Consider the following 9,830-nt stretch of genomic DNA (forward strand, 5'->3'; position numbering starts at 1 on the left):
CTCAGTGGTGCTTGGAGAGCTGTTTGTGTGCCCTGCCAGGCAGGCCAGACCGTCTCAGTTTTCTCTTTTACTTTCTGACTGTTTGACTATAAGCCTATCACAGCTGTATGGTGGGACTGGGGTCTGTAGCTGGGGCCTTCTGGTGTGCGATGAACCCCGCACCTAAGGAATGACTTTTGGAGGCAGTGGGAGAGGGCGCTCTGCCTTGGGGCTGAGTGTGGGAAGCTTGTTTCACCTGTGCTGCATTTGCTCCCTTTGTCAGCTCTGTAAAAACCCTCTAAGCATTCTGGGGCTTCACTGAGGGTAGTAACTTCCTAATACTATTTTTCATTACTTTTTTTTCCCCACCCATCTCCTGTGCTTCCCATCTTTGGCTCTATTTCTTCATCCAGTGCCTAACCTGTAGGTACTGGTGGGTTAGGTACCATTGCTCAGGTATCACCTTACCCAGTATTTCAACCAATAGCTTCTAAATCTTTATGTAAGTCTCTTATGCTGTTACCCCAGACCAGTCTTGAGAACAAGTCTTTGACACCACACATGGCCAGTCAGAGAGGGACCTGGGGTGTTGACTCGTAGTCAGCTGAACAGGAGCCAGCAGTGTGCCCAGGGGGCCAAGAAGGCCAATGGCATCCTGGCTTGTGTCAGCAATAGCGTGGCCAGCAGGGACAGGGAAGGGATCTGAGCCCTGGGCTGGGCACTGGTGAGGCCGCCCCTCGATTCCTGGGTTCAGTTTTGGGCCCCTCACCCCAAAAAGGCCATTGAATGACTCGAGCGTGTCCAGAGAAGGGCAGCGGAGCTGGTGCAGGGTCTGGAGCACAGATCTGCTGGGGAGCGTCTGAGGGAACTGGGGGAGTTTAGTCTGGAGAAGAGGAGGCTGAGGGGAGACCTCATCGCCCTCTACAGCTCCCTGACAGGAGAGTGCAGAGAGCTGGGGATGAGCCTCTTGAACCAAGTAATGAGTGATAGGACAAGAGGTAATGGCCTCAGATTGCACCAGGGAAGGTTCAGACTAGGTGTCAGGAAGCATTTCTTTGCAGAAGGGGTTGTTGGGCGTTGGAATGGGCTGCCCAGGGAGGTGGTGGAATCCCCATCCCTGGAGGGGTTTAAGAGTCGGGTCGACATAGTGCTGAGGGATCTGGTGTAGTTGGGAACTGTCAGTGTGAGGTTAATGGTTGGACTGGATGATCTTCAAGGTCTTTTCCAACCAAGGTGATGCTATATAGTATCTGGAGGGTCCTAGACACAGCTGCACATGGACACTGCCCTTTTGCAGGTTTTTCTGTCTGCCTAAAATCTTCTTATCTCTTCTGGCTGTTGTTGCTTTTCTTGAAGGTTACAGACTCCATCTCTGGTCACGATTTTGACGGTACCCTTAGTGGACTAGATATGGAGATGTGGATACTCATCCCTCATGCCTTGCTCAGCTTCAGCAAACTACATTTATCTGTTAGGTCCTTTCCATAGTTCGAGTAGCCTAAGGAAGCCCTGTAGGTCCTCCTCTGTGTAGACAACCCTGCCCATTCCCATGGCATTTCTAAAACATTGGTGTCTGCATCCTGCCAAGGAGGTTGGACTTGGTGGGGGAATGTGTGCTGGGTTGTCCCACCAGGCTCCTCTGTGTTCACTTCCCATTTGAGTTTCACGCCAAGCAAGCTTCCCTCACAAAACTAAAGAAAATTATAGTAGTAGCAATATTCCTAATAACATCTATTATTTCTTTTTAAATAAAATCTTACTGTACTTCATCCAAACTGTTACTCCACTCCTCACTGTGATTTTAACAAATGGGCTCATTTTGTCTTTAAGGCTGCTGCTTTTATTTTAAAATTATTTTAATTTCCTGATCTGTTCTCCCCTTGTGTGCCCTAGCTCTGCTCTTTGGGGACCTAGCGCCCACCTGGAGGAACTCATGGGGGGTTTCTGTGTATTGCCCTAACAAAAATAAATTATGCGATGCCCTTGGAAAATGTGGCAAATTCCACATTGGGGCTGATATAGTTAAGAATGAAACAAACATTTGGGGAAACCTGAGAAATGGTGGCTTGGGCTTGTGGAGTGCTTCTTGAGAAGCTGAAAACCAGCATCTCTAATTCATGGGCAGCCAGGTAAGATGGTGCTAAAGCCAAAATGTGGCTGAAGTTTCACAGCAGCTGACTTTGGACTACGTGGATGCCCCAGCTCAAAGTGGGAAGGTCTCTTCTCCCTTATCTGATGAGCCATGCATGTGCCAGGAGACCTTTGTTCTGAATATGTGGAGGAATAAAGTTCTGCCAGAATATAAGGGCATTTCCCCACAGCCTTGGTTCACATGTTGCACTTTCTGTCTGTCTTGCAGCTGCGTAAATGAGTATGGAAGATTATGATTTCCTCTTCAAAATTGTTTTAATTGGCAACGCCGGTGTGGGGAAGACCTGCTTAGTCCGTCGCTTCACTCAGGTAAGGTTGGCTGCCTCTTGGACATGGGACATTGGGGTGGGGACAGCACTGGGATGGGAGAATGGAGCCTATAGCTGTGTGCTGAGGACTCTGCTGGTGTCGTGGCTCCAAAGCATTTTGTTGTCCACACTCTTGGTGTGTGCATCGCCTATAGTGACATACTGATACAGGCAGCACATCTGTATCTAATGGTATGCTTGGCCCTGTTGAGGATCTTGGGTTGGAGAAAGCTTATCCCTCTCTGAAGGTGAAAAGTCCCCTCTGAAAGCTGCTGGGACAACTCCTGATTTGGAGATGCTCTGGAGTGGTTATAAGGAACAGCATGTCTTCTAGAGTGCTCCTAAGTGCCTTCTCCCTGTTCCTTGCTGCACAAAGCTCTCCCTGTTATTTGTCATTAGCAGATAATTAAATAATGTGGGCCCTGGCCTGTCAGTCCAGTGTCTTCTGTTAAACACCAGATGTTTTGTTGTGGCAGAATCACAGGGAAAAGATCAGGCTTCTGTGATCTGGGGTAAGAGAAGGTTTTGCCTGATGGACTATAGAACATAAGTTGTGGGATTTTTGTTGTACTCTCCACTAGAAATTGTCGGCAGTTTTCCCCTTCACTGTTAATTTTAGTTTTAAAGTTGTGGTGATGTCAAACACTCTCCAACTGTATGTGACAGCTGGTGGCAATACAACTAGTCAATCCCAAAGGGTTAACCCCAGTAATCTGCGGTCACTTCTGCTTGTGCTTTGACAGCACAGCTGCTGTAGGGGATGGATGTACCCCAAAATCAACCTGACTTTGTAGAGCTAGACACCAGAGATCAAAAAACTTTTTTTTTTTTTTTATTTGTTGCTGTTGCTCATTTCCAATGGTGCTACAAAGACCACCAGCGTCATGCTGGTACTTGCAATTGCTGTGGCACCAGTAAGTGGCTGGTTCAGTGCTTTGCTCCTGAAATGCTATGCAGGGATATGACACTGGTGCTGCCAGAAATGCCTTCCCATGGCATGGTGTGTGGTGGAGGGGAGAGGGAAGGTGTGAAGTTGCAGGAACAAAGGCATCTTGTCCCACACAGGCACTCCCATCTATTTCAAGGCATTGGAAAGTGGGACAGAGGGTCTCCATCTACCTTTCCCCTGCCTCTGCCAGCTGCACAGAAGCGTAAGGGCTTTTACCCTCTCTTTTTCCCTGTATGCATCCTCCTTCTGTTTTCCCAGCTCTCAAGTCAGCAATTTGCTACACAACTAGGGATGTGTAGGCAATGAAAACACCGTGGGGTTGAAAATTTGTACTGGGGAAATATCATATTTTCCTCTAGAAATACGATGGAAATAAGTGTCTTGGGAAGGTCACAGGGGAGGAATAGTTTTGAGGATAGAAAAGGGTGAGAATTAGCGCCCAGAGAGAGTTTTGTCTTGCTACAGAAAATTGCTTAATGAAATTGTTGTTTTCTTTCAGGGACTTTTCCCACCGGGTCAAGGAGCCACGATTGGGGTTGACTTTATGATTAAAACTGTGGAGATAAATGGTGAAAAAGTAAAGGTATGAGTCTAATGGTTTTAAGTGTAAACTCATGTGGGAGTATCATAGCAGAGGTTTCTTGCTGCAGCCCTCCCGCTGCTGGAAGGCACATGGGGGAGTGCAGGGCTGTCTAGCATGGCTCAGGCGGTGCTGGATCTGACAGTCTTTGTACTCCTCCACAACCTCCATCAGGATTGTAACAGTAAACCTACTCTAAGGGAGAAAATAGAAAAGGGAGGTCTTGCAAAACTCTGTCCTTGCTTAGGAGACGCTAAGATCGTCCCTGACTGGGGTTGAGAAAGCACAAAGAAGTGTTGCAGTGCAACTTCTGCTCACAGCATTTCTGGTAAGAAGAAATCTGTTGCATTCCCACTGGGATATGCTTGATGACTGTCTTCTGTGAGCTCCCAAGATGTCGCTGGAGAGAGCAGGCTTCCAGACTTGTGCAGTTCTGCACAACAGTGCAGGGCTTATCTTCCACTTCTGCTGAGTTATGGGTTTGGGAGGAGATGACCATAATACATGTGCTTCAGTCAACACGTTGAATTGAGAAGGGCAATGTCCTCTACATTAACACTTTCACTCTCCAAAATAGAGTGGTTGCAACCAAACTGCTGCTGGGAAACTGTCCTTATCCTGTGCTGACTTCCAAACTGAGCCTGAGCATTGCTGGGCCCACTTTGCCTGGGCCAAAATACACTGGGGGCCAATCTCATGCTCTAATGGGATCCATGGTTAGGTTCCAGCACCCAGAGATGTTGGCTGGCGCCACTTTATTCATTAGCAGAGATTTTGCTAGACCTACTGTGATGTTCAAGAGATGAGAGAGGAGTATGGTTATCTGAGCCTCTAATGTCAAGGTGTCCAGAGTCCCTCACCTGCTTCTGGAATTACTCTGCCTGCATTAAATCAAGAGGCATCCAAGGGAAAAACAGTTGTTTTCACCTTGCTGCCCTCATCAAATCTAGTAGTGAGGAAATGGGAGAGCAGCAGCAGTGGGACTGTGGCTGATGTGACATCTAGACCAGTTTTTAAGCTTCTGTAAGTGATGGGATGGAAACAGTGGACTTGGGCTGGTTCTCAGCCTTGGATTTTTTTAACCTTTATGTCAGCACAGAGAGATTTTTAAGAAGGAAATCAGGTGGTGTATTCCTAAACTTAGGACAGATTTTAAAAGCCATGATCATGTCAGCAGGCTGCCAACCTGCTGCGTGAGGAGATGTACAAACCTATGGCTAGTGATGGTCCTTGAGCAGAAGACCTTCCAGCCTGAGCAGGTCAAGGACAAGAGGTGTAAATACCTTCACCTGATGTAGTCGGAGTTAATATTCAGTGCATGGCTGTAAAAGTGGGACAGAGTGGCAGACAGGAAAGCAGTGAGGATCCTGTGTAGCCCTTGTGGTGTTGGTGCTTGGTTCAGTGGTTGTGATGTTCATTAGCAGGCGGCTGGCATGGCAGGGTTGGTCAGGACACGGATGCTCCTTGTCCAGGCTCCTCGGACAGCAGAGATGCTTCTTTCAGCCAAAACCAGCTCCATTGGAGCAGCTCAGGAATCTAAGCTGGTAAATGGCTTAAGTACTGCACTGAAGGTGGAATTCATTTTTTCTCTTATAAACCTGGCTTAAACTAGCTGTCTCAAAATTGTTCTGGTCAATGGAGAGAGAAAAGTAATCTTGAAGATGAATCCCATCCACTTTAGACACCTCTCCTTTCCAAGCATCTGGTTCCCTGTCAGGTACAGATGGAGCCTTAAAAACATTGCTTATATCTGAGGTCTGGTTTTTGGACAGATGAACTCACCCTAAGGATTTGTCTGTTTGACTTGTTGCTCCCATGACATAATCTCGTTTTAAGACTAGCTTTAAGACTGAGGATGCAAACTCCTTAAGAGAATATTGGGAGCAGTTGTGCCGACGTGGGCTGTCTAAGGAGCAAGAACCATTTAGGGAAGCTTTACAAGCTAAGTGAGAACTCATCAGTGTGGTAAACCCCTGTTGCTCTGCAAATGCCTGGTGAATGCACAAGTGTTCACCCAAGCAGCTCTCTTAATGACCTTGGGGCTGGCTTATGTTTCAGCCCCAAGTGGTAGCTGGTACACCAGCTATATTTCACATAGCAAATAATGAGTTGATAAATCAAAATCCCTCTCCCAACCCCACCAGTGGAGTAAATTAGAGTCACCGGAGCTCAGCCACAATGACCAAGCTTGGGAGGAAGCTTAGTATAATACATTTGGGTGTTTGAATGAGTCTTCCGGCATCTGAAAGGAAAACGGATTTCTTTCAGGGAGTGATCTTATAGCCAAAACTTTTGAGTAAATGGTGCTAGTGAGAATAAACATTTAATGAGGAGGAAAAGCAGAAATGAGTCAGAGCACAGAGCAATAAAAATGACATCAGTCAAACAAGGCGTTTCTCTGACTGTAGCTTATTTAACAGTGCCCGAGCTGTGACTCCACTTCTGTGCCGGGCAGCATCTGCTGCGTATCTGCTGGGATCCAGGATGAGAGAGCAGAGCTCTTTACCAAAAAGGTTTTCAGACTTGAAAATAAATTATAGATTTCTGGGGAAAAAATACTTCCCAGCTTTCAAAATTGCACTTGAAAGTCTGTGGAGGGGAACTTGAAAGCATAAAAGCTGTGTGCAAGCCATATTGGATATGAGTGGCTACTAAAGCTTGCTGACAGATGAGCTGAGACAGCACTGTGCAGTGGAGGGGGCTTTTGATCTGCCTGGCCTTTCCTAATAAAACCAAAAATATGTATACCACCTGCATGAAGAGGCTACACAAATTTTAGCCAAGTAGAAAGAGTTGTGCAGGTCAAAGCTGAGCATCCTCAGTCCTGCAGACAGAGGGCTATGCTATATGGGCCTGTGATGCTATTGCACTTGGTGGAAGTGTTCATATGCATAAAGCTAAATATATGTGCAAATGGTAGGAGAGTGGGAAACTCAGCTGGGTCCGAGAAAATAAACATCTAGGTTATCTGGAGGCTGAGTCAGGCGCTGTTCTTTGGTTTGTCTGAAAAAAATGGTGCAAGTAAAATGGTTGCTGTAAAATATTTTATTTGGCAGCAATAATCAGTGGGCTGAAGTGAGATGTTTGTTTTGCGTGCAGGAAGAGTTTGTCAGCGGCTGTAAGGTTGGGGGCTCTTTGCTGCCTTCTGCACCCAGCTCACAGGTAGACTCATGACCGTAGCCAATAAGAAAATAGCAGAGCAGCAACAATATCTCCTGTATTTTTCCATATGCCAGAGCTTGGAGTTGGTTTTATAGAATCATAGAATGGTTTGGGTTGGAAGGGACCTTAAAGATCATCTAGTTCCACCCCCTGCCATGGGCAGGGCCACCTTCCACCAGCCCAGGTTGCCCAAAGCCCCGTCCAACCTGGCCTTGAACCCTTCCAGGGAGGGGGCAGCCACAGCTTCTCTGGGCAACCTGTGCCAGGGCTTCACCACCCTCACAGGAAAGAATTTCTTCCTTACATCTAGTGTAAATCTATGCTATTTGAATTTAAAATCATTACCGCTTGCCCTGTTGCTACACTCCTTGATAGAGTCCCTCCCCATCTTTCCAGTAGCACCTTTAAGCACTGGAAGGCTGTTATAAGGTCTCCCCGGAGCCTTCTCTTCTCCAGGCTGAACACCCCCAACTCTCTCAGCCTGTCCTCACAGGAGAGGTGCTCCAGTCCCCTGAGCATCTTCATGGCCTCTTCTGGACCTGTTCAATCAGGTCCGTGTTCTCCTTCTATTAGGGCCCCCAGAGGTGGACACAGCACTGCAGGGGGGGTCTCACCACAGCAGAGTAGAGGGGGAGAATCCCCTCCCTCAACCTGCTGGCCACACTTCTCTTGATGCAGCCGAGGATACAGTTGGCTTTCTGGGCCATGAGCACATGTGGGGTCATAGTGAGTTTTTCATCCTCTGATACCCCTGAGTTCTCCTCCACGGGGCTGCTCTCCAGCCACTCATCACCCAGCCTGTATTTGTGCATGGGATTGCTTCGACCCGCGTGCAGGACCTGGAACTTGGCCTTGTTGAACTTCAGCAAATGCCATTTGTTTTAACAGGGGCTCATTTGTTATCTGAATTTCATGTGCAAGTAATTTCACTTCTGGTTTTGTATGTCACTTAACTGTAGGTGCCAGGTTCAGCCATTTAAACACAACTGTGCCAAGAGATGAAGCACAAAGGTGCCCAGGAGTTGTAAGCCAGCCACAAGTTATGTTCTCTGCAAAAATGTACTTTTTAAAAATCGTACCCCACGTCTGAAAGCTGCTACTGGGAGCTCTCATTTCAAACTAACACATTTATGATGAGTATCTGGCATAGTTTGACTTTGGAACTGGGCAAGAATAAAGTTTTCCCTGTTACAGGCTGCTGAATATATGGAAAAAATCTCAAATACTTTAGCTTTTTCTTCCCAAAGTACACAGGATTCTGGCTGGAAATCATCCTTTCACATATTTAATTTCAGGGAGGGGTGCCTTGAAAAAATAGAAGCTGAAGCAGAGAAGTACTCTTTTATACTGAAATGGTCTTATTTAGGATATTTGCTTCTTTGACTGCATTTTGAAGAACTGAGGTTTTTATGACCCACCAAAAACTGTCAGATGGTCATATTATAAAAACAGTATGAGTTTAGTTTGTATTGGGAAATACATGTTGTCTTCCTGGACCCAGAAGATTTGGCAAACACTCATGACCTCTTTGATACAGTTAAGGACATGTCAACCAGTTCTACATGTTGGGAAGGCAGGCAGCAAGAAACTGAGTGAGATGGCTGAAGCTGCGGAGACAAAATGTGTTAGTCCCTCATCAGCCTTCAGCTGAACTCCTTGTTCAGTCTTGTGGTTTCCACCCATCAGTGCATCATCTCAGCATAACTGTAACTAGTTTTGGGAGCTAGAGGCGAGGCTTGCTTATTTCTTCTTGGGATGGATGCTGCTAGTTAGACTTCAGGGGCAGGAGGAGTGACTTTCTCCCTCCAGCACCTGTGTTGTAACACCAGGCCAGCAGCTCTGTCCACAGCAGAGAGGGAGATGCTAGAAGCTGCATGAAAACCCACAGACCTGCAGCTTCCAGGGGGCATTGGCGGCAGTGCCAGCTGACTTTGTGCCTTGCATTTCAATCCACAAGTGCAGAAATGGAAACAAAAAATTCTGGGGGAGGGGAAGCCAGAGGAGAGAAGAGTGAAGTGCTTTCCCAGCATTGGCTTTATCCTGAAGAGTTTTTTTAGGTCAAAACAGTGCTGCTATCAAATAAAAATATATATATTTTTTTTGCTTTTATCACCCTTGTTTGTTATGCCAAAAGCTGCAGATCTGGGACACAGCAGGACAAGAGCGGTTCCGATCCATCACGCAGAGTTACTATCGCAGTGCTAATGCGTTAATCTTGACCTACGACATCACCTGCGAAGAATCCTTCCGGTGTCTCCCCGAGTGGCTGCGAGAAATTGAGCAGTATGCCAGCAATAAGGTCATAACTGTGCTAGTGGGTAAGTGACAATCGGACCTGGTGGGGTGGTGTGATGAGGGGGTGAGCTGTGTGTGTTGAGGGCTTGGTGGCAGATGGAGATGTTAGCAGGAGGAAAACATGTGTGAACTGGTGGTGTAGGATGTTTGAACTGGTATAGCAGATCTTCTTGCCAACCAGTTGTAACTGCAGGTCGGCTCAGGATACAGCCAGTATCTCCAACCCAGTGCTTGGACATTTCCTTCTGCAAATAGCCCCAAGATGCTGATTAGTGATGTTCAGGGCACCATGGCCACTTCTTGAAGTGAGGTCCTGTCTCCGGTCTAAGGCTGTTGCATGCAGAGGTGGATGCTTCCCACTGGTCTGTCCCATATGGGACTAAAGTGTTGATGGTTCAGCTACCAA

The 9,830-nt window shown here is 47.0% G+C and overlaps 1 protein-coding gene across 1 annotated transcript in view; it reads left to right on the forward strand.

Moving 5' to 3' along the window:
* Positions 1-9,830, forward strand: part of RAB30 (RAB30, member RAS oncogene family) — a 43,759-nt gene that overhangs the window by 24,668 nt on the left and 9,261 nt on the right. The window contains exons 3-5 of the mRNA XM_026847810.1: positions 2,338-2,439; positions 3,887-3,970; positions 9,264-9,447. Of these exons, the coding sequence (XP_026703611.1) occupies positions 2,347-2,439; positions 3,887-3,970; positions 9,264-9,447 (361 nt within the window). The 5' untranslated portion in view covers positions 2,338-2,346. The remainder of the gene's footprint in view (positions 1-2,337; positions 2,440-3,886; positions 3,971-9,263; positions 9,448-9,830) is intronic.

Source organism: Athene cunicularia (genome assembly GCF_003259725.1).
Source record: "Athene cunicularia isolate RWA chromosome 1 unlocalized genomic scaffold, athCun1 chr1_part1, whole genome shotgun sequence".
NCBI classification, from domain to species: domain Eukaryota; kingdom Metazoa; phylum Chordata; class Aves; order Strigiformes; family Strigidae; genus Athene; species Athene cunicularia.